The sequence below is a fragment of the Archocentrus centrarchus genome, chromosome 19 (genome assembly GCF_007364275.1).
Source record: "Archocentrus centrarchus isolate MPI-CPG fArcCen1 chromosome 19, fArcCen1, whole genome shotgun sequence".
Classification (NCBI taxonomy): domain Eukaryota; kingdom Metazoa; phylum Chordata; class Actinopteri; order Cichliformes; family Cichlidae; genus Archocentrus; species Archocentrus centrarchus.
In genome coordinates this window covers 28,718,194-28,745,672 of record NC_044364.1, presented here as the reverse complement: position 1 = coordinate 28,745,672, position 27,479 = coordinate 28,718,194, and the positions used below count along the sequence as shown (strand labels likewise).

Below are 27,479 nucleotides of genomic sequence, written 5' to 3'. Positions count from 1 at the left end.
AAAAACTTTGCCTTTGCTGGATGTGTATGTTATACAGACAAAAAAACTATGGGGGGAATGAGTTCAGGTGAAGGACATGCAGTGAAGTTTTGGGTGGCTGGTAGTTGAACCGGGGACGGAGCTGCTGAGGGTGTTTGTGCTCAGGAGGTATGCACCCTGATTCCTGCAAACAGCCTGAATTTCTCACTGCGTGGAAACTTGAAACTTCCACTGCACATATACTGAAACTGGACTTTACAGTGAAGCAGGGGACATCTTTGTTTAGTTGTTAAATGAATATTTGTGTAATTAATCCAGTGAGGGAGCAGGAGTAGATGCAGTTTTAGAAATCAGTGATTTCTTTAATTGCTCTGATAGATATTCTGAACAGAAGTAATATGTCTCTGTAGAGTGTGTTTCCTCTGTCTTTGGAGCTTCAGGACAAAGTGACTGTGTACGATGGTGGGTAGCAGAATCAAGCAAATGCAGAGACGACACAGTGCCGAGAAAATCCACAGAAACAATCAAATATGAACTCAATGGACACTTTATTAGGTGCTAGTGCCAGGTTGGACCCCCTTTGCCTTCAGAACTGCCTTAATTCTTTGTGGCATTGATTCAACAAGGTGCTGGAAACATTCCTCAGAGACATTGGTCCATATTGACATGATAACATCACACAGTCACTGCAGATTCATCAGCAGCACATCTGTGATATGAATCTCCTCTTTCACCACATCCCAGCGCTGCTCTAGATTGAGATCTAGTAACTGAGGAGGCCATTTGAGTGCCATGAACTCACTGTCATAGTCAGAAAATCAGTTTGAGATGATTTGATCTTTGTGACGTGGCACGTTGCTGGAAGCAGCTGTCGTCATAGAGGGATGGACATGGTGGGCAGCAATACCCAGGTTGGCTGTGACCTTTTAAAAGATGCTTGGGATGCTTAGGCGCCCAAAGTGTTCCAAGAAATTATTCTTCCCACCAGCAGCAGCTTGAGCTGTTGCTGCAAGGCAGGATGGATCCACACTTTCATGTTATTTATGCCAAACACTGACCCTGCCATCTAAATATCAGTAATCAATGAGTACCTAATAAAGTGGCCAGTGAGTGTAATTAGCAGCACGTCCAAATTGGCCTGTGCCTAACTTTATAACTTAACCAAGTTCATAAATTTGTGTATTGTGACCAAAAATCATATGTATGTCTCCATACATGTGCAGACTGGCAACAAATATGAGAAAAAGCTGAACCTTTGACCCCCACAGTGAGGGGATCTGCAGGCACACACACACACACACACACACACACACACACACACACACACACACACACACACACACACACACACACACACACGCAGCCACAGACACACAAAACTTTCATTTCATAAAAAGGTCAAATGTTAAAGTTCAAAGTTTTGATTTAAAACCAGCCGCTTGAGAACGTCACAGTTCTGTCTGCTGCAGACATGCACGTGACGGCTGTCGCTGCATTGAGGAATGTAACATGCAAACCTCAGAGTGAACAAATACAGAGGCAGCCTGTTTGTCCTCTGATCGTCCCATCTGCGTCCTCTGTCTCAGAAAGAAAACTCTTCTGTCTCAGCCTCTCAAGCACTCGTCTTCTGTACCTACGAGTACTTCACATCTCAAGACTGAGCTGACTGTTTTGGTGCCATTAGCAATCAACTGGCGCTTGCCACCGTCTGTCTCCTGTAACCATGAGTTCTCTTTGCCTGTTATTAATCAGGGTTATGGAGCACTTATTGTGGAGTTATAAAAACCACTCCCTTTTCCAGTAGGCCTTTTAGTGGCTGACTGAAAGAGAATATTAGCTGTAAATGTATCATGTTACCACTGGGTGCATGGATGTAAGCGTTTGAAGACACATTATTGTGTGCTTGTGTGCGTGTTTTAGCTGTCATATTTAATTCAGGATGAGAATATGCATCAGAGAGACAGAGCTAGAAAAAGAGAGAGAGGTGGAGATGCAAAAGGTGGTGTTTGCTGATGAGACAAGCTGAAATAAACGTCATGCTAAGCTAATCTTTTTTTTTCCACTGTCACCCTTTTAAGTTTAAACACAATGACAAATATCAGTTTATGTGTTTAATATTATGATTCCTGTTAAAGTGCTAAAGCATAAAGGAGAGAGGCTTTTTGATGCAGTGCAACAGGAAGAAGGGCGACATTTCTTTTATATGTGAAAGGGATTTATTGCTTTAATTTTATGCTCACACCTACTCGTGCACGATGATTGTTCAAGATTCATTGCCAGGAACTTAAAGCTTCCAGTTGTGCCACAGCTCAATAATCAGACTCCTAGTCTGCAGCATCTTCATCATAGACTGTATGTAACATATTGAGGTAACCTTTGGGTCTGAAGGAAGGGAGGAAGTTCAAAGTTAACTGCCTGGAAGCTGCCAGCACACTTCACTCTTCTGACTGAAACACAATCACATTAGTCGAAGTATATGAGATGAAGAAATGATGTTTATTTTTCAAAATTATGGTCCCATTTAAATTAAAATACACAATAAAGCAGGGTATGATTTAGGGTGTGGTTACTTTGTGAAGCTGAATGTGAATGCATTGTCCTTGATTTCTCAATCCAGTTCAGTCCAGTTGAGAAAAAAGAGGGTTTATCATCTCTGCTTAAGGCCACAGTAGCCACAGAAGCATCCAAATCTTTGATCAAATTAACAGTAGGATTAGATAATGTAGCTTTTGTATGGAAGAAATATGCCTTAAATATAAAAATATGATATCTCTGATCCTCCTGTGTTGATAGTCTTGTGTCTTTTACAAGCTCAAGAATAATTTAAGTGCTCTGACGTAAGCGTTAATCTTTGTAGGATGTAAAGCTTCATTGGTATACCTCTAATTTCCTTTTGTAGATAATTGTGGGAAAGCAGGACACATGACAATATTTTATACTTTTTATGTAATATGATAAGCACATTCATGTTATTGCTATAAAGCTTTCTTAATGAAGAACTACAGATGACCACATGTTGATGATGTTGTTGTTGTAATGGCAAGCTGTGGCCACCAGATGTCAGACTTGATTCTTGAGCTCAACCAGGAAGTGTTGCAGTAAAACATGAAAGCTTATTGGTCAACCACACAGAGTGACACAAAGCAATCATTAACCTTGACTTGACCAGAGCCAAAGTGAAATATGCTAAATTATTACACCTTGTACTGTAGCTTATTTGTGTGTGTGTGTGTGTGTGTGTGTGTGTGTGTGTGTGTGTGTGTGTGTGTGTGTGTGTGTGTGTGTGTGTGAGTGAGAGAGAGAGAGAGAGAGAGAGGAAAAGACATTAATGAAATGCCCTGGATACAAATACCTTTGCTTCTCAATGGACATTACAGTTTTAATTGTACTGGGCAAACTGGCTCACACTGGTATAATCCACTCACAGCACACACCCATGCGCACACACACACACAAACACGCTCACACAAAGGGCAGTAATCCACAGTGATCCACCACCGGGGGTTTCCTGTCTTTGTTAATTATTGATAAGGGGGAGGCAGTGAGGGGTGTAATGGTGGTGGTTGTTGAAGAATTTTTGTCCTCCTTCTCCAGCAGAAATCCGTCACTTCTTCATTTTGCTCCCTTTCTCTGTTGAACATGTTGCATAGAAGGTATCTCCTGAGTAAATCGGTATGACATGTCTTCATGTGCCTTTGTGCTGTGTAGATATCTGGACTGATAAAAATGGGAATGACCCAAAAGCGGTTTCTAGGTAGACTTTCTTTAAAAAAAATAATAAATTAGTAATAAAATAGTATCATGATTTAACCATTTTGCAATTCTCATTCAGTTCCTAGACAATCATATATTCATATCATCTATAACTGTATCTGTATATCACCATGTCTGTGTCATGGAAGAATTTGTCTGGCATGTACGCAGCAGATTTCTTCATCTTCGTGACTTCTGATGAGAAGTTTAAGAAATGAAGTATTTCTAACCTGTTGTAAATGTTGAATGCAAACATTATTTAAGATTGTTCTGAAAGTGAAGCCAAGCCTACATTTTCCACTTAGATTAGCTTGGGGTGTGTCCTCTTTTAGTTTGAAATGCCTAAACTCTTATTGTTGTACAATCTCAGTGGAACTGTTGCACTCACTGCTGCCACTGAGCATGCTTTTCTCATTGTCCAGTATCTTCTCCAACATATACAGTGTCACAGAGAAACGGTAGGCCTGGGGTCACATTTCCATTGTGGAGTAGACGATTTGCTGACGTCTCAGTTGCCATGATGTCCCCAGGAGGCTGAGAGGGACAAAGAACAGCAGAGTAACGCAAAGAAAGGATCAGTTATGGTGATTAGCTCAGCCTTAACTGAGATCAATCCATTCAGCTGACACTGAAGTCTGTAATCTTTGTTCTTTGGCCACCTCACGTATCTATCTATCTGTCTATCTGTCTATCTGTCTGTCTATCTGTCTATCTGTCTGTCTATCTGTCTATCTGTCTGTCTATCTGTCTATCTATCTGTCTATCTGTCTATCTATCTGTCTATCTATCTGTCTATCTATCTGTCTATCTATCTACCTATCTACCTACCTATCTATCTATCTTCCTTCTCTTTTTTGTCTTTCTTTAACTTGTTGAAGCAAACACACACACAGAAACACAAACAACTGCCGATGAGCTGGTATTGATTGCTATTAATACTCAAGCCCCTGTAGTGTAGCTTGTTGCTGCTCTGCTCTCACTTGTGGAGCGTGTGGGAGGCAACCACATCCAAAGAAAGGTACGAGTGAAGTATGTGAGAGATAGAAAGAGACAGAAACACAGTGAGAGCGAGAATGTGCGTCTCCCCATCGCTCCTGCTGGGCTGCCTTTTTGGCTCCCCTCCTCACGGACGGCGTGTGCGTGTGGAACTGCGCGTGTGTGTGTTTTTGTGGAAGTGGGTGTGAGCAGCTGAGCGAGTTGGTTGCTGCGCGTGTTGAGAGTGGCCGCCGCTCCGCTCTTCCCCGCTCATCCATGCTGGATTAAAAAAAACAAGCTTTTTTGGAGTCATACAAACAGCTGTTGGGGACACGTACAGCTGCTGCCATGAGTGAGGAGGCTAAAGAGAAATCTGCGGGGAAGTCAGCTCATCGCAAGAAGAAAGGAAAGAAGGTAAAAGAAACACTGAGCACTACTTGGCTTTGGAAATAACGCGGTGTGGCTGAACCTAAATGAAATAAAGGGCTACTTGTTTGTTTTTTTAGATAAAAGTTGTAGCATATGTTTCCAGAAATGAAAAATATGTATTTGTTTGTGGGTCTGATGATGGGGAGCAGCTCTTTTGTTGTATTTGCTTTCAGCCTTTGGTAAGTGATTTGTTGATAGAGCATTTTTCTTGGCTTCGTGAGCTCTCAACATTTTTAATTTCCTTAAAAATGGAAATGAGTGCACTATGAGTACATTATTTTTGCTGTAATGTTCACTGTGTACAGTTCACTTACTGAAGTGACTCATACAGAGGGAAAGCATTCGTGATGTGGCAGTTATGTACTTGAATATTTTCTTTGTCTCCCATAGTAATCAGCCATTTATACAGGAATCCTGTCTCACATCAAAATCTTCATTTTTTAATTCCCTTTAAATCTGTATACAGTAAAGTGTGACTGCAGGCATTAAGCACCTGTTAGCCTGTAAAGATGATCAGGATAAGAAGTAGAAGAGAGCCAAAATGAAATGGAGGGGAGGGTACTCCTGGGTAAGATGAGACAAAAGGATGACAAAGCAAGCAAAGGCTGTGGAGGACAAAGAGGGAGAATAGGTGTGAAAAACTGAGAGGTGAAGAAGAAAAGTAGGACGGGGGTGGAAGAGTAAAGTGAACCGGGAAGCCAAGATTTGGGGGCTGTTTTTCTTTGACCAGCATCTGTCCTGAAGCTGTCCAGGGTCACATCTTGCATCATTTCATCAATATGGAAAATGGTTTACAGTTGAGTCGTTTTTTGCTGAACTCAAATCAAATCACATATGCTTACACTCACCAGCCACTTTGTTAGGTACACCTGTTTAACTGCTCATTAATGCAAATATCTAATCAGCCAATCACAGCAGCTCAGTGCAGACATGGGCAAGGCAACCTGCAAATGGAGTATGAAAATGGGGAAGAAAGATGATTTAAAAGACTTTGAACGTGGCATGGTTATTGGTACCAGGTGGGCTGGTCTGAGTATTTCAGAAACTGATGATCTGCTGGGATTTTCCTGCCTAATCATCTCTGGAGTTTGCAGAGAATCATCTGAAACTGCAGCTGATAGGAATGCAAAAAAACCCCTCTAACAACTCATTTTATTCAATTCATTTTATTTATAAAGCCAAATCATAATAAACAATCACCTCAAGGTGCTTTATATTGTAAAGACCCTACAATAATACAGAGAAAACCCAACAGTCAGATCAACCCCCTATGAGCAGCACTTGGTGACAGTGGGAAGGAAAAACTCCCCTTTAACAGGAAGAAACCTCCAGCAGGACCAGGCTCAGGGAGGGGGGGTCATCTGCTGTGGGAGGAGAGAGAGACAGGACAAAAGACACACTGTGGAAGAGAGACATTACAACCAAGGTATGCTGAATAAGCTGCACCTTAAAGGAGATGGGCCACAGCAATGGAAGACGTCACGGGGATCATTTTTTGGCACGCTTTGAGTCTTTTTGTACCTGCTGACCGTCATTTAAAACCACAGCCTACCTGAGTATTACTGCTGACCATGTCCATCCCAGCAGGATCATCAGCTGGTTTCTCAGACATGACAGTATATGCAAAATGGCCTCCACAGTCACCAGAGCTCAATCCAACCTTTGAGATGTGGTTGAAAAGGAGACTGACTTTGATGATGTGCAGCTGACAAATCTGCAGCGACTGTGTGATGATATCATGTCACTATGGACCAAAATCTCTGAGGGATGTTTCCAGCACCTTGTTGAATCTGCAACATGAAGAATTAAGGCAACGGAGGGTCCAATCCAGTATTAGATCATACCAAGGAGGGTAGGCTAGACATGCGAAACCCTTCTGTCTTTAGCCGGGACTTACCAATAACCTGCCACTTAAGTGTAGTGCCAGCAAATAGTTCCTCTCTGCGCTGCTCTGAATTTTACCGATGTGGAAAATTACAACAGTGTGACTCAGTCACTGTCTGGCACGAATGAATGTGTGAATAACTGAATGAGAGAGGAGACTGGAGCACAAGGTCAAGAAAGGTTAGTCCTGTCAAAGTGGCTTGTGAGAGTTCAGGAAGGTTCAGCTGATCTCACTGTGGCATGCAAAAATGGCAAAAGTCTGTACTTCAATCCAGCACTGTTTTATCAAAGAATTAAAGATACCCAAATCTTTGACTCTTCTCATTTTTGTTCATTAAATAGATATACAGTTTTAAAATTTAGGATAATATTTTAAAAATGTTTTAAACGATTCTGTCTACCATCTTAGTTTGGATGCTTGACATCGCTCTCACACTCAGCAATGATCATCATTAACTTTGTTGAAAGATTTAATGACTCTTCATATCCCTTCAGCAGCTTTTATTAAATGTGCACCTCGTGAAAAAGCAGTGGGAGCTCTTGCTGTTAAATGAAGAACACCTCCATCAGCAGCACTTTGTGCATTGTGTCTGCTTCTGATGTTCTCTCTGGATGATTGTAGACTAACCATTATATTAAACTAATGTGCGTGATTTTCTCTGGCAGCAGTGCCATTACGTCTTCCATCTGAAGCTTTGAATTTTGGCTGTTGATTAGCATCAAACATCCAAAGCTTACCCGCCATTTTGAGGACTATAAATGACTTTGTTGTTGTACCTGAGAGTACAGTCCAAACTGTGGATGTGTGTTACTGGTTGTACAAGTTGTGTGGGTTCTTTGCAGCTCTACTGCTGCAGGCTAAAAACTGCTGGCTAAGCATCATAATTCTATAAGAATCAGCTTTATGTTAAGTCAGCCTTTCCTAATTGTCTCCCTGCACACATACACTGTTGTCTTCTCTATGAATTCTATGTAACAGGTGTCCTTTGTCCTCCCAGAAGGCAACATACCATACACCTACTATGTCTTCTAATATTGATGTCCTTTGGAAGGGACATTATATCAGTACATGTTCGGCTGTCGTACTGGTGGTAAGATTAATGGTTCCTTTTGTGTTTCGGGAATGCAAGTAGGCAGTCCAGAGAGGAGAGAGGGAAAAGGAGCTGGAGAGAAATGACCAGAAAAGTAGTGGATAAAAAAAGAGAAAGGAGGAAGAGGAGGCCAAGTTAAACAAACACAAGAAAAAACAAAGAAGGAAGGAAGAAAGAAAGCAAATGTGATTAATAAAGTGGAGAGAGAGAAAAGAGAGGAGCGATTGGACCGATAACCTCACGACTCAGTTGTGAGACGGCGTCTCAGCTGATGAGAGATGACTGCTGTGTCGCTGTGATCCTGTGGGGAAGAGACAGTCAGGGAGAAATGTGAAGGAAGGGGAGAAATGGCAGCAAAAGCAGATGAAAGAGTGCAGACTGAAGTGGAAGAAGAGGAGCCTGATGGCTCTATTTTAGTAAAGAAGCAAGAAGGCAGATGAGGAAATGGGTAGGCAGAGAGTGAAGAGGAGGGAAATAAAGAGGAGACAGGATAAGTAGAAAGATCAGGAGGATAATCTGGAAGAAAGGAGGGGTCAGGATTCTGCTTTGAGACGAACGTTGCCTCCACTTTTCGCCTGTTGCTATCTGTGGTGGAAGAACCCGAGTGAAAGAGCAGCACAGCTGTGGATGACAACACGCAGAATGAGTAACCCAGGAAGATCCGAGAGCCATCACACACCTCTGAAGGGAACAATTGAAACCCTGCATGTGGGTGTGTTTTAAAGTGAGAATTATGTGAACTTAGTGTTATATTCCAGATGAAACCCACATCTTAGTAAACATGCTGTTGTCTCAGCTGAGTGGTTATTAAAGGACAGTTAGAGTTCATTTCACTCTGGGGAATTTCTCTTTAATTTTGCTTCTGGTCATAATTCGCGTTCTGTCTCTGACAGCTGTGACGGCACGGACGTCCTCCAGCACTTGCCTGGGAGATGCTTAGTTCCATATACATTAGTTCTTGCTGAATTTGTGTTATTGAGGAGCTACAGTCTCATGTTGGTCTCCATTTGGTTAGCTCCTTATCTACACAGGGTATTCCACCAAGATTCAAAAAAAGGATGAGAAGCACACCTTTCAGGCTGCTCCACCTTTTTTGACACAGCTACATGTTGATGTTCGTTTGCAACGCTCCAAACCAAGAGGCGCTGAAGCCAATGCAGACGTGGCAAAATCTCCGGCTGCCACTTGAGGCCGTTGTTAAAATGTCCAACTTTAGAGTACTAAGAGCATGTTTACAGCCTGATACAAACATGTGATTCTGACCTCTGTGGATAGTTTCCCCCTTTATAACAAGTCTGAGTGGGGTTAATTTTTTTTTATACTGAAGTGCTGACAAGTGTCCTGTGTGTGAAGGTTCACTAGTGTTATCTGGTAACTTAGCTCAGAGTCTGTGCTGTGGGCTACTAAGGCACAACCAAGTGACTTTATTCTGAGGGAACGATGGTGAATCGCCGTGTATGTGACATTATTTTCACGTGAGTGAATTTTGTGGCAGATTTGACAGATTTTAAACAAGAGTCTTTATCAGTTTGCATAAATTCATATATACAAAATACTTTTAAGATGGCATTTGCATCCACAATTAGAGCAAACTCCAGACTTCAGAAATACTACACTTTCCATCTTGCAGTTGAGTAACGTGTGACCCCTCTTGTGTGGTAAACACCTCTCAGCTGTGCCGGCGATCACCTTCACACATTCACCGCACTCACAAATCTTCACTCTGCGTCATTATTAGCTGCAGAGTCGTGCAACAGTCATTTTGCCATCTGTAAAAATGTGATGCATTGTGGGAGTTGTTAGCAAACATTATTATACATTTCATGAACTCTTAGCTTTTCAAGATTCCGTTGTGCAGCTTTTGAGTGGACAAAAGTACTAAATGCCAACAATCAACTATATCTATAGAAGTGCTAATGAGTGCGGTTATGCTTTTTTATTATTATAACTTGGAGGCTGCTAATATCCCTGGGTGGCCTGGCTAAGTAATGCTGCCATTATAGTGCCTACAGATAAAATATTTTTAGAGTAGCCAACAAAAGGGATCCCTATGTTTGTTTACTTTATTACATCTTATTTTGGTCCCTGTTTGTATACCGTAACTTATTACATGCCAGCGGTTTTGTTTGTAGCTTGAAGTCTGTGACTGTTGCAGAAATGGGAGGGAGGAAAGGCGAGAGGAGGAGACCCTGGGGGACCAGAGAGCTTAGCAGGTGTGTTAATGGATGTAACTATGACAACTAAAAACCTGCTGGGAGAGGGAGGAAGTGAGAGCATCAGAGTGGAGCTGTGGTCGTTAGTCATCAGGTATAAAGAAGGCATAACGGCTCACACACTTCATCAAGTTTTTTCATAAGTGGAAATCATTAACTTGGGCACTAGAGTGCATGTAAACCTGCTCAGAGTAAAAATATCTGCGTGAACTGGATAAACTCAAGGTTTGGAGGATGAAAATTATATATGAGCTGTTACTCTCTATAATCTATCTGTGTGGGTCCAGTATATCCACATGTACACTGGATTTGCAGGTTTTCCATTTTCCATGTAACAATACTTTGATGGAGTGGAGTCATGTAAGTGAGGAAGGAGACAGGAAGACGGCGTGCACGTGTACCAAGAAATACCTCAGCAGAGTGTGGAGGTGGAGGTGCCAAATGCCAAATAATCTCTTCAGTGTGCTCAGAAGTGATGTTGGCTTGTCTAAAATATTAATAAAATATGATCAAATACAGTCACAATGCATGCTTACATGTGAGGTATGAACTCAGGTCTGCGGGTTCAAATGGACGTCACTAAAACATCCCATCTGTGAGAGGTGGGTAAGCAGCACATGTATGCCCGGCGTATCAGTGTTTTTGTGCTGTTTTAGTAAGAGAAGTGGACTGTTGCTTATGTAACATGACTGCCCACGTTCAGTCATTTTCAGCCCACACCCTCTCCAGTGTCAATACTGTCAATGCTTTCAATAGGCATGAAGTGGTAGCTTTGGTATACTGGCAAACTGATTTATGTGCAGTAAAGAGCAAGAAAATAGAGTTTCTTTGCTGAAATTTTACTTTGCCATTTACTAGAAATATATAAATGTTAACCTAAAGTTTTTACAGCCTACATGACAGCTTTGTTTACTTAATAAGCTCTTATCTTATCTGAGTATCCTCCTCACTCAGAAGGGTTTAAAGTGCAGCTGCTCTTCCTTGTAAAACTTAGTTTAGACAGAAGTTCATGCAAAATAGTCCTCACAGCATAATAAATGTAATCAAATTGTCACAACTACTTGGATGCTTTGCATTAATATTATACCCTTATTGTAGGAACTATAAAGGCTCAAAACTGACATGGACAGAATTTTTCTGTTTATTCTGAATGCTATCATTTTTCATTGGTGCCTTCATCACCCACAATGCAACGCAACTGCGGATATTTCAGCTGCATGCTCAGGTGTATTATGCTATAATGTAACTTGTAACCATATTGTGTACACTCACTGGCCTCTCACACTTTGCTAGTACTGGGTTGGACCCCTTTTGCCTTCAAAGCGACTTTAAGTCTTCGTGGCACAGATTCAATGAGGTGCTGGAAACATTCCTCAGAGATCCTGGTTGACATGATGGTGTCACACAAGTTGCTTCAGATTTGTCAGCTGCACATCCATGATGCCAGTCTTCCATTCCACCACATCCCAAAGATGCTCCATTGTACTGAGATCTGGTGACTGTGGAGGCCACTTGAGTACAATGAGCTCACTGTCATGTTCTAGAAACCAGTCTGAGATGGTTTGAGCTTTGTGACATGGTGCGCTAACCTGCTGGATGCTGTGGTCATAAAGGAAATGGACATGGTCAGCAACAATACTCAGGTAGGCTGTAGAGTTTAAATGCTGCTCAGTTGGTACTAAGGGGGCCAAAGTGTGCCAGGAAAATAGCCCACACACCATTACACCACCAGCACCCTGAACGGTTGCTGTAAGGCAGACTTGTATGTTGTTTCTGACCCTACCATCCAGATGTTGCAGCAGAAGTCAGCTTTTTTCCAGTCTTCTGGTTTCCAGTTTTAGTGAACTGTGGCCTCAGCTGACAGGAGTGGCACCCAGTGTGGTCTTCTGCTGCTGCGGCCCATCTGCTCCGAGGTTTGACTTGTTGTGCCATCAAAGACATTCATCTGCATACCTCAGATGTTACGACTGGTAATTTGAGTTACCGTTGCTTTTCCTTGAGCACAAACGAGTCTGGTCATTCTTCTCTGACATCGGCAGAGCGTTTCTGCCCAGAGAACTGCTGCTCACTGGAAGTTTACTGAGAAAATATTTGGCTCAAACAACAATGATGTGTTTTGAAGTCTTTTAAATCACCTTTCTTCTCCATTCTGATGCTCAATTTGAATTTCAGCAAGTTGTGACCATGTCTACATGCCTAAAGGCTGTGACAGTAGTTACACATTGGACTGAGCTTCCTCCTCTTCCAGAGGGTGGTTGGCGGCTGGGTGGAGTCAGACAGGTTACCCTACACCGGGGTGTATTCTCAGTTGGAATGCTGGGCACATAGCATTTTGCAGGCACGGAGCTGGCTGCCCCCCATACAGTTCACCATTCCTGTTGAGACAGACATTGCCAGGGATATCTGATAAGTCTTCAGACACTGTTACGAGTCATTGATAGAGTTTGGCCAGGTTGTACTATGGGTGCCATGTTGCGAGCCCTTCCCTGAGAGCAGGAAGTGCTGGCTGCACATTGTGACATTAACTGATGAGACTGCCCATTCTGAAATTCTGCTGGCTTACTCAGAAAGTCGGCAACATTATACTCAAGTCACACCCCTGGCATCTTGTGCCACTGCGCTGCAAACAGCATTATAGGACACCAGGAAAGTTTAGGGAATATTTAAAGTTGTTAATAATAACAATGTTCACTTTAAAATGGTAACACTGTCTTACAATCTGACACTTCTGATGCTAATAACATTTGATTACAGGTGAGTTACTTTTCACTGAGTTACTTTTTACCTGATCACACACATTCATTTTTATAATGAATCCTCAAAAATCATTGATTTAAAAAAATCATTAATGTTATAACTGTTCTTTTAAAAAAAAATGAATGTGTGTCAGAAGCTTTCAGTAAAGAAAATGAAGTAATGATGGAGTGTTGTCAAAGTGACCATTCAGTCTAAATGTCGCTTCACTGTTTTCAGATTAATTCACTGTTAAGGACTCTTGCTTGTTGAAAAGGTTAATGTAGCTGCAGTAATACACATTAAAAGGTCAAGAGTCTCATTCAAGCGTGCTACGTTGCAAGTGCTCATGGTGTAGTCGAGCCTGCTGAGTCAGCCAAGTATCCTTGAATCCCACACATATGTGATTATGAAAATAACTAAAAGAAAAACTTGAGGATGAATACAGAAAAAGACATAATTGTTCATCAGGCTTTCATCAATAAGCTGCAATAAGAAGTGATGGTAAGAAATGTGTGCATGTAGAGGAGCAGACTTTAATGCTCGCCGTTAATGCACAGTACATTGATGCACTATTCATCATGCGGTGATTTTCACCCCCTCCCCAGTTTATTGTCTGGATATATTCTAGCCAAATAAGCAGCACACAGTATAATGAAGCTAGTGATATTCTTTGGGGTGAGAGTTCCTGCCAGCAGGGTCCTTTAGAGCCAACATATTGTGTTTTTGCTGAGGCAGCCGTGGAGCAGAATGCTGCGCTTGGCTCCATTTTTCGCACTTCACAGGAACAGGATGAAACCCTGTGCTGTTATCATGGCTGCTTCATTTTAGAGGTGCCTCCTTTTACCCCGTCTTCCTCACTCGTACACCCACACGTATAGAGACAAAGACGAGTTACTTGGAAGTGATACGGCAAAAGAGAGAGAAGCAAAATAAGTTGGTTCCACTTCTTGGCCCGGACTCAGTGATTCAGTTCCAAATGTATATTGCTGTGTTTGCCGTGCTCAGCAGTTGACTACCACCCAAGACTGCAGACCTTTTTATTTCTACCAGATCTGCGCTTTAATCAGCTCTTAATCCTCAGCAAACCGGATATCTGTACAGCATCCATTTGGCTTCATTTAGATGTTTCCGTCCTGTGGACTCATTGACTGCTGAATTAAAGGTTAATTAACAGTATTATTATTATTTTTTTTAAGTGGACTCTATGCTCCATGTGATCTGGTGACTGTGGAGGACACTTGAGCACAGTGAACTCACTGTCATGCTCAAGGAACCAGTTTGAGATTTATGCTTTGCACCACGGTGAGTTATCCTGCTGGAAGCATCCATCAGAAGATGGATACACTGTGGTCATAAAAGGATGGACATGGTCAGCAACAATACATGACATGGTCAGCAATTGGTATTTAAACAGTGCTCAGTTGGCACCAAAGGGCCCAATGTCTGCCAAGAAATTATCCCCTCACACCACCAGCAGTCTGAACTGTTGATACAGGGCAGGATGGACCCATGCTCTCATGTTCTGGCTCTAACCATCTGAATGTCACAGCAGGAATCAAGACTCAGGTGACCGGGCATGCCCCCCCCCCCGAATCCTCTATTGTCCCATTTTGGTGAGCCTTTGTGAATTGTGACTTTCTGCTCTTAATTGGCAGGAGAGGTACACGGTGTGGTCTTCTGTAGTCCATCTGCCTCAAAGTTCGGCAGGTTGTGTGTTCAGTGATGAGTGCTTATTTCAGAGCAGTCTGGCTCTTCTCCTCTGCCCTCTGGCATTTTAACCCAGACAACTGCCACTCTTTGGATATTTTTTCTTTTTCGGACCATTATCTGTAAACCCTAGAGATGGTTGGACGGGAAAATCCCAGCAGATCAGCAGTTTCTCAAATACTCAGATCAGCCTGTTTGGTACCAGCAACCATGCCACCTTCAAAGTCACTTAAAACACCTTTTTTTTCCTCCACTCTGAAGCTCAGTTTGAACTTCAGCAGGTCATCTCGACCTGGGAAGCTGTTGCTGCCATGCGATTGGCTAATTAGATATTTGCATTAACATGCAGCTGAACTAGCATGCCTAATAAAGTGTCCAGTGAGTTATTGCTTACATCTAATGAGAGATGACTTGATGTAAGACTGGTGGCTCAATTTCCGGCCGTGGTCTCAGTGCGTGATGGAGCGCCTGTGAAATGCAACACATCAGAACTTTAAATGTGTGCATGTTCATAGGGAGATAGAACCTCTTCACGTTCGAGTTGCATCGCCGCTCTTCCACTAAGTATTTATCAGGTATTTGTGAGAGAAAACAACCACATGCCATTTTGGCCGATCACTTCAGAGGTTAAACATTTGAGTCCACGTACGAGAAAAGAAAAAAATGTCATAACTGTTGTTACAGAAGAATTGTGGTCATTTTAAAAACCAGACAGTGGTCTTCTGTGGTGACTCATTCATTCACCGCTGTGTTGTTCCTCTGCCAGGTCTGTGGTGCTGTTATAATCACCCAACTTTAAGCCATAATTCAGATCAGATGAGTACTTTCTCATTTTAGTGAGCAGTACATTATGTTGGTTTGGAGCTTTTATTGAAACACCTGATGCTCTGCCCTTTCTTATGGAGACAGTCTGCCATGAACATGTTTTTCCTGGTTTGTCAAATTCGTGCGATTTCAGTTTTCATTAGTTTTTACCTCTTTTTCTTCCGTGTTGTCTTTCTGAAATCAACGTATATCTCTTTAATCAATAGTGAGGAGTAAATGGTGAAAGGCAGTATTTTGTAATCAGTGTTTTTCTGTTTGTGCACTGTGGTTAACATAAGGAGCAAGTATTCATTTTCATAGCTTATCCCCAAAACACATTTCATAATATTAAAAACAAACGCGCAGCTTTGGTTTGGGTCTTTATTTGATGTGTGGAGCCAGAGAAGCAGGTATCGAAGTAAGAAATCCCAAAGGTGAATACAGTTATTGCTGAGAGGGAGCTTCCTCCAGTACTACTTCATGCCAAAGACTGTAGAGAAATGTAAACTGGGCACAAACACCATATAGCTGGCGAATTAGCTTAATGTTGGAGTGACTGACTAAGCAGTAGCATTCTCAGAAGGAGCCGTAGTTTGCAGAAAAGCTCGCGGTGTGTCAGCTCTAGATCACTGTTCAGTACCTACAGCAGCAGTGCAGTAGGTCTGCTCAAATACAGTCAGATTTCAGCGTACAGTTTCCAGCCTGCAGGGCACAAGATAAGATAAGATCTCAAGGGTTGTGACCCCCCCCCCCCCCCCAAAAAAAAACAAACAAACAAACAAACAAACAAACAAGCAAGCAAAAAACACACACACAAGTATGGTTTGGGTTTTTTCCCGTCAGCAGGCGCTATATCACTTGTTCATGTGATGAAGTCCTTTTGTGTTTTTAAATTTGAATTCTGCTGCTGTGCATTAGGAGACAAATGCAGAAATCTGCGGCCGTCAGCCTGAGAAAGTACAGGGAGAGACTTGCAACAAACAAAGCATATGATGTAGCGCTAAACAGCTAATAAATGTAAACAGACGGCAGCGTGCGGAGATGTCAGTCAATATATCAAACTTGTTTTTTTCAGCATATACAATGAAATCTGAACTGGAACAGGATCAGATGCGGTCCAACTTTAAACATCAGTGCTCAGCTTTGCCTGGTCTCCAGGCTGCTACTGTTTTAATACACACACTCGTGCTTAAGAGGGCTTTCACATGCACACTTAATTTTACTGTAGTGTACATTATGTGAGACTGTGAGACTCCACAGAGACGCCGGTGTGCATGTTTTCCTTTGTCTGTGTGACCACTTCAGTTAGAACATCAGAAAATAATTCTCATGCAACCTTTTATTTTACCGCTACAAATTATTTAAGATTTATGGCTTAAAATTATGGCGTCCAACAGTTAAAACAAGATAATCAATGCTTTTCACTTTTTCACTGTTTTGCTTTGTGTTTCCTGTAGCACTGCGCACCTTTGCCCCTGCATAAGCGCCAAAACTCAAAATACACAGAGATGGAAAACTCTCTGTTAGGAGGGGCTGAGCGTGGACCCAAATGCAGACACAAAAGCATGATGAAAGAAACAAAAGTCAGCAAAAAAAAACAACAATTGGAGTCCATAGATTACAGTGACAGTTCATGAAAAATCCAAAAATGTAGACTGGAAAGCAGGAAAGCACTAAACAAGGAATACCACACACCAGGGAACCAGGGAAGCACAAATAGAGGATTATATACACAGCAAGGAATCAACTAACAGCAGATTAAAACAATCAGGGGAAGACAAAAGAGAGAGAGAGACAGACAGATAGATAGATAGATAGATAGATAGATAGATAGATAGATAGATGTTGACTCATCCATCACCCTCAGTGTTGTTCCTCTGCCAGCTCCCTGGCTCCGATATATTCAGCTTCCTTCCTCTTCACTTGTGATGGACAAGAGCCGTAATTCCTCGATCGATTGAGTACTTTCTTAATTGACTTAATTGACTGTGTGTACAGAATGTTGGTTTTGGGGGATTTTCTGAAATAACTGATGCTGTCTTTCTTGTGTGATCACCATTTCCTTACTCAAGCTTAATTACTCTTTTCATTTGTTTTTACTGCTGTTCTTTCAGGTTATTGTCTTTCTGAAATCAAAATCATATATATGATATAACTTAATCCCTGCAGCGTGTGCTTATATGAGCTGACAGTGGAAAGGTAACAGTTTGTGCACTGTGAGAACAGGAATTACAGCTCAAAGTATAACAAAAATCCAAACTTCAGCAACATTACTAAAGCCTGCGCCCATGACTCACACCGTTTAGTTCAGCTTGAACTAAACGGTGTGATGATGATGGAGAAAGAGAGAAACCAACAAAGACCTGTCTAGAAAACAGAAAGATCACAATGTTCATGTAGTTCTGAAAATGTATGTTTGTTAAGCTGAGAATAATAGTTTTAAATAACAGATTCTAATACTGATGATGATGATGATGACCATCTTGCTATAATAGAGCAGTCCTAATCACACTGTGTATTTGTGACATTCACGAGTGCTGTCCCTGCTGATTTTATGTAAACAGAAAGGAGACCTGTTTGCAGGTGGGCAATCTGTGCATTACCACATTGGCCTCTGACCAAATCATGTACTGAAGCTTGCCCAGCAGAACTAACTGGCTACCAACTCTGCCTCCAGAGTGCAGTCATATCCTCTGAAGCAGTCTAACAAAAGCCCGTTTGGGTGGTGATCTGCATTCTGTGGTCAGAGAACAAAGTATCCACCTTTTATTCACATCAACTGACAGGAAGTGGCAGACCAGACAGACCTGACCCGGGGAAATGTAGAACGCCGGGAGCTCAGGGATGGAGCTAGCAAAGGTAGTGAAGGTGTTAGACAGTATTACGATTAGTCTAATGTGACTCTGTAACCATGGCAACACGAGTATAAGGGGGTGATGTAATCGTTTTAGAGGAAACATGCTCATGTTTGCCAGGGCACATCATCCAGTCTTTTCCTCACTTTCTCTTTTGGTTTCTGCCTTTCTTCCCATGAATGACTCCCTGCACCCTTAATCTCCTTCACCGACAGTCTCTCAGTTGTATGTGCTCCTCCTTTGTCTCACTGTCACCCTCAGTGTTTCTCTTTCTTTCGCTCTGCTTGCTGTGTTCTCTCTACTGTACTGCAGGTAAAAACATTCAGCAATCAGCTCCTCAGCAACCTCAAAAGTCATAGATATGGAACCCAGTGAGAACAGACAAACATAATTATCACGGGAAAAATGCAGAGGGTTAGATTTACCCTGACTTGAAAGTTTACACATATCATGCAGCACGTGCAAAATACTGTACATGTTCTAGGACTGATTTATGGAACAGTAGGTATCTGTACAAATGATTTGCTTGCTTCTTTTGTCTGTACTCTCTGTAAAAATCAGTGATCATAGAGCACACCATCAGCATGATTTTGTACAAAAGAAATAAAATATCACAAAGTAGTGCTAGTGGTTTCCTCTGCTTTTGCTGGATATCTAAAAGTCTAAGTGAACTGAGTTCAGAGTAGTTTCATATTTGGTGCAAAGAAAGGAAGCAAAACTTTATTTACACACAAAAGCCACAAAGTGCTTTACACACCAGTACACAGCATACAGTAATGGAATCAAAAGCAGCACAAAATTCAAAGAATGAAATGGACACAAATGTAACACAGTGTAAACAACAGTATAAAAAGTGTATTTTAGTTATAATTTTCATTTCTGAATGGGATGATGTGCTCTGGCAGTGTGGGTCCTGTTGTAGGCAGCACAGCTGTGCAGCTGGGGCCTGTCTGTGTGCAGTTTGCGTGTTCTCCCTGTGTCTGTGTGGGTGCCCTCTGGGTAATGTGGCTCCCTCCTACAGTCCAATTAGTGAATTTTTTTAATTGGTTGTAGGTGTGAATGTGAATCGTTTTCTAAGTTTGGACAACCGGGCAGAACCTTCTACTAAGTATCTCTATTTTTACCTCACTGAGGAGAGGCTGCTGGCATTTTTAAATCTCATACAAGAAGTTCAAATGTGACTTTAAAAACCTAAGATGGCAACAGCCACAAAGCCATATTCAAGGTTTCACAAATGAGTGATGTCATCCATCTTATATACAGTCTGTGGTGTGACACTCAAAAGAAAGCATGAGGTCCATTTCTGCACTAAGGTTACCTGTTCCATATTATAGCAGCAGGTGGAGGCACGAAAACGACATGAAATGACAAATAAGAGGGTAAGAGGATCAAGTGCAGTAATGATGTGAGGAGAATGAGGAAAGGCAGAAGGCAGAGGGATTTCTCGATGAGAACACTGAGAGTACTGGCAGGTCGCCTGCTGGAAATACCCAGACTGTTCCTCACACACTGAGACGCACGTCATCGTTGTCTGCATGTGTGTGCGTCTGTTTGTGCGTGAAAACCATGTATGCTTACAGTGAATGGTGCCATCATCAATCATGTCATGTTTCACCATCGCAGCTAACAGTGCAGTTAGCAGGAAACATGATCAGCATGTGCTGCGAGCGGCGCAAACACAACTCTTACAGAACATCATCACAGAGGCGAGCACAGCCTCTGTGTGTCTTATTGTTTCGGTTTGTCTGTGTCTGCTTGTCTCTGTCACTCCGGCATGCACACTCCAGTATTCATAGTAAAATCAGCATGAAAACAGCACTCATATACAATAAAACAGTTGTTTTGATTATGCGGTTCAAGCACAAATAGGTGCAAACACCACATTTCTGCAGCCCTATTGTCTAAATATGACCTTGTCATGTAACTATAATGAATTTTTTCCCTTACATTGGCTGTGAGATTTTAATATTTATTATTTAGAAAAAAAAACTAAGAATCATGGGATGTTGAGTCCCAGATTTATTTTTTTTTTCCTCAGCTTGTATACGAGTCAGATCCTCACACTTTTTTGCTTTTTTCAGCTCCTTGTAGCTTACCAGATGATTTGGACCTCGGTGTATTTCTGCAGGCAACCTCAGGACACATCTTTGTATGCCTCAAATACATCTCGTCCAATACGTGTCACATGAGAAACCACCATAGGTGAAAGTGGGCTTTCTTAAGTCTTAAAAACCTTTCCCATTAATGCACTTGAAGACAAAGCTAAAAACACCCAAAACAAAACAAAAAAAAACCTCCTCTTTTTCCAGAGAAAAATATGAACTCATTAGGTCATATTAGCTCCCATAAACTGGCATCTGTACTCCTATATTTTAGTCCTGTACTTCTGTAAGGTCACGAGCTCCAACAGAGAGATGAGTCATCTCACTTCAGGAGCTTAGACTGTATTTAAAACATGGATGTGACATCATCCATGATGAATTTTGCCATCTTTATTTCTTGAAACAGGATGCAGCACGCTAGGAGTAGCTCTGACTGGGAAACCACAGCTCATACTACTCGTTACTCTCACCCTAAAACACACGCTGATTTATTATTTTGACTCTAATGACATCCATTATTTACAACTTGAGCAATGTGTTGCAAAATAAATAAGCCTTGAAACTAGGCTGCAAACTCACCAGGAAAGTGCTCACTGGGGTCAAGGATTGAGGGAGAAGTGGGGTAATTTTCTCATAGATGGAATTTGACTTATTTTTCAACCAGTGCAGCCACCCCGTAGAAAGAATGCAGATTTAAGGCATTTCTGTATTGCCTTTACTTCACTAACTGTGGTTAAGAGGAACATTTTCTCTGTTAAACTTGTCTGCATATCACATCAATACATTTGTGGTTTTAAACCAGGCCTTTCAGCATGTCCATCAAGTAGTTTATAAAATGTCCCAGATTTAGAAGGCTGCACACATACTGTAGGTCATTATATTTGTTAAATAGATGTTCAGTTCAAGAATAGAATCAGACTCAAACCCATTCATTGGTCTTTTCTCCTTTCTTCATTCAGTCACCTTTTCACCTCCCTCACCTGCTAATTTCTTGTCTTTAATATTTTATTCTCATGTCTGCTGCTTCCTTTTTGGTTCCCGCCCCCGTTACCCATCCCTCTGGCCTCTCTTTACCCCTTACTGTTCCTCTTCCCTCCACTTTCTACTCTTCCTCCCTCATCCAGTGGCCACATACCTGCTACTTGATGTGTTGCCATGACAGCCTGCCAAAGTGTTGCCGCCTGGGTCATTTTTATAACTCTTCACTGAGCATGCCCACCAGAGTTGGGTCAGGACGCCCGTCCTGAAGTAGCTGCACCTTGCTGAGTTCAAGTGTGTGTGTGTGTGTGTGTGTGTGTGTGTGTGTGTGTGCATGCGTGCGTGTGTGCGTGTGCGTACATGTGTATGCATGCATATGCGTGTGTGTGTGTGTGTGTGTGTGTGTGTGTGTGTGTGCATGCGTGCGTGTGTGCGTGTGCGTACATGTGTATGCATGCATGTGCGTGTGTGTGCGTGCGTGCGTGTGTGTGTGTGTGTGTGTGTAAGGGAAGGCAGAGCCTACATTCGCAGTGTGTATGAATACATGGATTAGGATGAGCTATCAGTATCCTTAATGGAAAGTTCATGTCTAATTAACCTTTATAATGTCAGGGAGGGTTATCATTCCACATGGATTAGAGTAAATACACACTAGCTTCAACATACACACCAGAGCTTGTTGGATAGATTAGGGTCTGATCTCCAAAGACGACCAGATGAAAGTGTAATATAGTATTGAAATCCAGCGTAATTTCAGATGATCCTTAAGGGGTTTTTTTTGGAGGTTTAGTCATCACACAAGTGATGAGCGGCTTCTACAAGCATTAGTGAGCCTGCAGAATTTACTGTGTGCAGTCTTGTCTTGTAACCAGGCTAAAAAAAGAAAACGTGTTAACTTCTAATTTTGATGTAAGGGGACCGAGAAGCACTCCTCTCAGTGTGAACCCAGAACTAATAAAACTTACATCATCGCCTGCTGTGGTTGTAGCAGCTTCTGTTATTTTTTCCATTATTTTTTTAACTCAGAGATGTCGAAATATGATTGTAATTCCTGTTTATTTTTTCTTGGTTAGGCTTTGATAAAATATGAGAAAATAATAAAACCTATTTTTCTCACAGCTTTTAATACTCAAAACTGTTTTTGAATCTAATAGAGACGTGCTGCTGCAGAAGGCAATGAGGCAACTTTACGTTAAGTGGGAAAAAAGAGATTTAATTTACGAATGACAGTAGAAATCAAAGTCGCACACATTGGATTTTCACTCTAGTCAGAGTTCCAATTTTTCCTGGCGTTAATTCCAATAAAAATCATCACCTAAATCAGTCGAATTTTCACCTACTTCGGATCAAAAAATCTGGTCCCATTGTAATACATTTCCAATTAATGTGATTACATAAGTCGGATGAGTTTAGTGCTAAAGCCCTCCTCAGCTCCCACCATGCCCAATTCCAATATCTACTACAGTATCTAGGTAAACTCCATGCATCGGCTCGTTCATGTACAACTACATACACTGACAACACCTGGAGATTGCTTGAGTGTCTATACAGTCGTGATGTGTTGATTGGCTGCACTGCTACAGACTCGCACTTAGAAGCAAAAATGCAAGATTATAAAATTTGCGGAGGCAAATCCAGAGATGAAGCAGAAGCAATTGCAGCAAAATTCTATATTAGACCCCAAACTGTCCGATATTTTGAAGAATCTGATTTTATCCAGCTTAAACGAGACAGATTTTTTATAAGTCGGATGAAATCCCATGGGCCATTTGAATCGGACTGAGGCGACTTTTATTGTACTCACAAAATAACGTGAAAGTGTCCTAAACCTGCATTATTTCTACTGGCCAGCAGGGGGTGACTTCACTGGTTGGAAGAAGAAGTCAGATTGTATAGAAGTCTATGGGAAAATGACCTAATGCTGACTTGATTTATGACACCAGTAAATATTTCACTGATTTTATGGTCTCAGTGGGTAGTGATAAGTCATGTTTAATACATCATGATGTTTATTTTGTAAATTATGACCCCACTTTGAATGAAACGGACAATAAAGGAGTGTAAGGGTTTCACCCCAAGTCCCCAAGGCTGCGGACTAGTGACTGTCAGAAAGATCCACGAGTATCCATGTTTTTCCTTTCATATTCAAGCTTTAATATAATATCTGTGAAACCGTTTGCCTGATTTGGGCTGTTTTAAAGAATATTATGTGTCTTCTAAATGAGACGCTGTAACTAAAATATTTGTCCCCTACCTGCAAAACTGTGGCTTCTACATGTCTGCTGTCAGTGAGAGCCCATAGTCATAGAGCCATAGTAGAAGGTATGTGTCCTGAAACCTTTGAGGGACCTAACTCAAGTAGTTTTCTAGATAAGGGAATTTTAAACTTGCCACTCAAAAAGCAAAAACATCCCTACCCTCAGATGTGCATCATCAAGTATTTTTCATTTGCACATATCCTGACATTTTATTTTATATGAACATCCACTATTGTAGCGGTATACAAATGATTATTAGGTCCCGTTTAAGTAAAAACCTTTATGTGGATGTGAGCTGGATTCCAGAAACGTGTGTTTTGCACCGCACCTACTTTAATAATATGACTCAGCAGATAAACGAGAAATAATGCAAATCAGAGTTTCGCCTCTTCATCAATGAGATCTATCTGTTGCTGTGGAGGGATGTGAAATGTGAACGGCTGTGATGAGGTTTCGTGTGGCCCAGTGCGGCGAAGCAGTACTCTGCTCGCAGTGCTATTTGTAGCCCGTGTATCTGGTTGCCTAGGAGACAGCTGGCAGAGTGCCAGCAGGAGACTGAAGTTGACCCCAGACGCAGACACGCAGACAGAAAGTCAGATAAAAAATAACCAAACTGTAACCAAATACACAGATTATACATGAAGTCGTATGTCACAGTTTATGTTACAGTGAAGGTGAGCTCTGACTCTTCTAGGTGAGTGGCTGTAATCGTCTGTTCCTCTGACTGTGGTCTCAGCCCTCAGCTGGAGCCTTCAGTCAGCACGTAAAAGCAGATTAGACGCATGCTGACCATCAACGCCTAACATTAAACAGCACTTTTGATGAAATAACACCACAGGGTTTAGTCACTTTAATTCAGACTAAAGTGCTGTTGTGACGGCGCTGACCTTTCCATTGTGTCCTCAGAACTTTCTGCTCCCATTAACAGAAAAAGTGGGTGAACGTGTTGCACAGGTGAAATGTATGACTGCGTTAAACTCCTCCATCCTTTTATGGCATTTATCTCAGGCTCACATGTAGAGCTCAGTTAGCCTCATCAGTCTCCATAGTGATAGCACACTAATCTTCTTGTGTTGTTTTTCTACCCTCAGTAGTGCCTTCTTGATTGGTCCTGATGAGTTAGAACAATTATGTGGATCTCAGTGTGGTGGTGGTGGTGGTGGTGGGGGGGGGGGGGGGGGGGGGGGGGGGGGGGTGTGCTGATGTTGGCAGGTTGCAATCAGGTCATTGAAACTGTCCACTGCTTATTCTGATACTCACAGAATGTGTTGACAAATTGGGGCAGCAGAATCAAACTGTGACCTGTTTTTTTTGCTACTCTTGGCTCTGCATGATGCCCTAATATGGTCAAACACACAGCTCTGGGTGTGAGCAAACATCCACACATCTTCTTCTTCTTGGGCCATGTTTTCTTATACAATTCAGGGCCGCTGGGGGGGCTGGAGCCCATCCCAGCTGTTATAAGGTGAGACACAGAGTACACCCTGGGCAGGTCTCCAACAACCGTTCACACTCAAACCTACAGCAGTTAACAGTCTTTGGATTGTGGGAGGAGCCAGAGAGAGCCCACGCAGAAAGGCCCCGGCCTGGATTGGAACCCAGGACCTTCCTGCTGTGAGCCAACAATGCTAACTGTGCTGCAAAACAACAGCAAGACCTTATAATAATCAGTAATAATTATTACTTCATTTGTCCTGTATTTGGGAAATTCTTTTGTTACAGCAGTTGAAATGATTATGAAATAATTATAATAATAAAAGCATCTGGCAGCTGACTTATGTACTCTAGAGCGTGACAGCATGTGGTATGAAAGCACTGCTATATAATATAACAGGTTTATTAACATATTCAGCTATAAGTTTATTCTAAGTAGTTATGGATATTTAATCATAATAATAATAACAATAAATAGTATTTTAAGGGTTCTTATGTAAACAACAACCTTGTAAAGCATTAGTTAAAGGCGTACCTTTTAACTAATACTTATTACAGGCCTCGTTTTCTGAAGTGTTACCAAAACATATGCAGTGCAGTTGCTGGCTGCACCACACACAAGACAACAGGGTGGAACCGTTTCATTCCCGGTCTCCTCCAACCTGAGGGCTCGCGTAACCAGAACGATCTGGGTCAAAGGTCATCTGAGAAGCAGAAGAGTTGGGTTCAAATGCAAATATTCGGTTCTGCTTTGACATTTAAGAAGTGGTTTTGCTTCAGTGCTAATGGAGGACCAAGGAAGGCTGGATGTATAATGGCTGCTATTACATCCATCTGCCCACATGAACTAAACTGTAATGTTAATGGATGTTTATTTAATTTTTTTATGGGCTGTCTGGGCCAGCCACACCCGAAACCCACTTGCCTCTGAATGTGGTCTGATCCACCTGACTGCTCCTGCAGGCCTCAAGCCTCACCCAGCAGCTACTTTAACATTGCAGAGTGTATTATGCTATTACATGCATCCTTATCTAGTTTAGGTCCATTTGCAGTGTACTGTGTCGGATATCTGGATTCTGCTCTGTGTGTGTGTGCGTGTGTGTGCGTGTGTGCGAGTGTGTGTGTGCGTGTGTATGTGTGTGTGTGTGTGTGTGCTTGTGTATGTGTGTGTGTGTGTGTGTGAGATAGAGAGAGAGAGAGAGACTCTTGCACAGAGTATCAGACAGAGTGAAGAGACAGCCGGGGGAGAAAGAGCCCATGTGATGTCAAAACAATAAGTGTACTTCATAGACGTGACAGCTGAGAGTCACTGCTGTGATGTTTCCTTTGTTTGTGTATTTAATAGAGTCCACCCGAGTTGGTTTATGTGGCTGACCATAATATTAACACTGTTGTTTGCTTGTTTTTATATAGGTGCAAACCAGACGTTTATTTGTCTTTAAATTTAATATAGCAATATTTATTATTGCATGATAAAAGTGGATTAGAGTAATAGTCACTTGCATGCAAGTGACTCTACCAGATTTTTGTAGGTTGCATGGACGATGCCACCTTGTCTGCAAACACTCACCAACTTCTCGCCAAATGGTAGCCAAACCTGAAAAACGTGTGACCTTTTAATATGTGGTTCAGTTTGTGGTTTGCGTCGCACTTTTTCAAGTTTCACTGCCACTCAGTGAGGAGGTATTTGCAGGTCAGCATCTTCCATGCAAACATGACAATCTGCTAGTCACCAAAGCAAACACAAGTTTTCAGTGCAGTACTGTTTACCTCTTTGCAACCAGTTTGCAACTAATGACTTTCAGCAACGTCAGCAACCACTTGCCAACCACTTGGAGAACAGACATTTTTCCTTAGTGACTGTGGTTACCAGTAGTTTGTGATTTGTGTTTATGCTCATGTGCCCTTCTAAAATAAATGTAGCTGAGAATTATCTGAGATGAAACTGTTATCTAAATGCTGTTATTTTCATAAACCCCTGAACTCACACAAATCCACTCAGATGCTGTGAGGCGTATTTAAGGCTTAATGTCTTACCTCTGACCTCTGCTTTTTTTTCCTCATTCATGAAATGTCATGCAGTATTCAATTCAGGGCTCAGCAGCAGCAGCACCTTATAATCTTTTTCAGTTGGTGAAGGTTTCCATTTATACCGTCTTTGTTTTCTCGTCCTTTGGTGTGTGAGTTTGCAGTGTTGTCTGTGTCTGCACAAACTCAGATGCAGGCAGATACAGGTTGGACCAGTACAGGAGTGCCACTCAGGCCATCTGATGAGGCTTAT

The 27,479-nt window shown here is 41.9% G+C and overlaps 1 protein-coding gene across 1 annotated transcript in view; it reads left to right on the top strand.

Moving 5' to 3' along the window:
- Positions 1–5,031: 5,031 nt before the first annotated feature.
- LOC115797925 (ankyrin-3-like) overlaps positions 5,032–27,479 on the top strand; it is a 163,026-nt gene continuing 140,578 nt past the window's right edge. Inside the window, exon 1 of the mRNA XM_030754507.1 lies at positions 5,032–5,121. Coding sequence (XP_030610367.1) covers positions 5,056–5,121 — 66 coding nt within the window. The 5' untranslated portion in view covers positions 5,032–5,055. The remainder of the gene's footprint in view (positions 5,122–27,479) is intronic.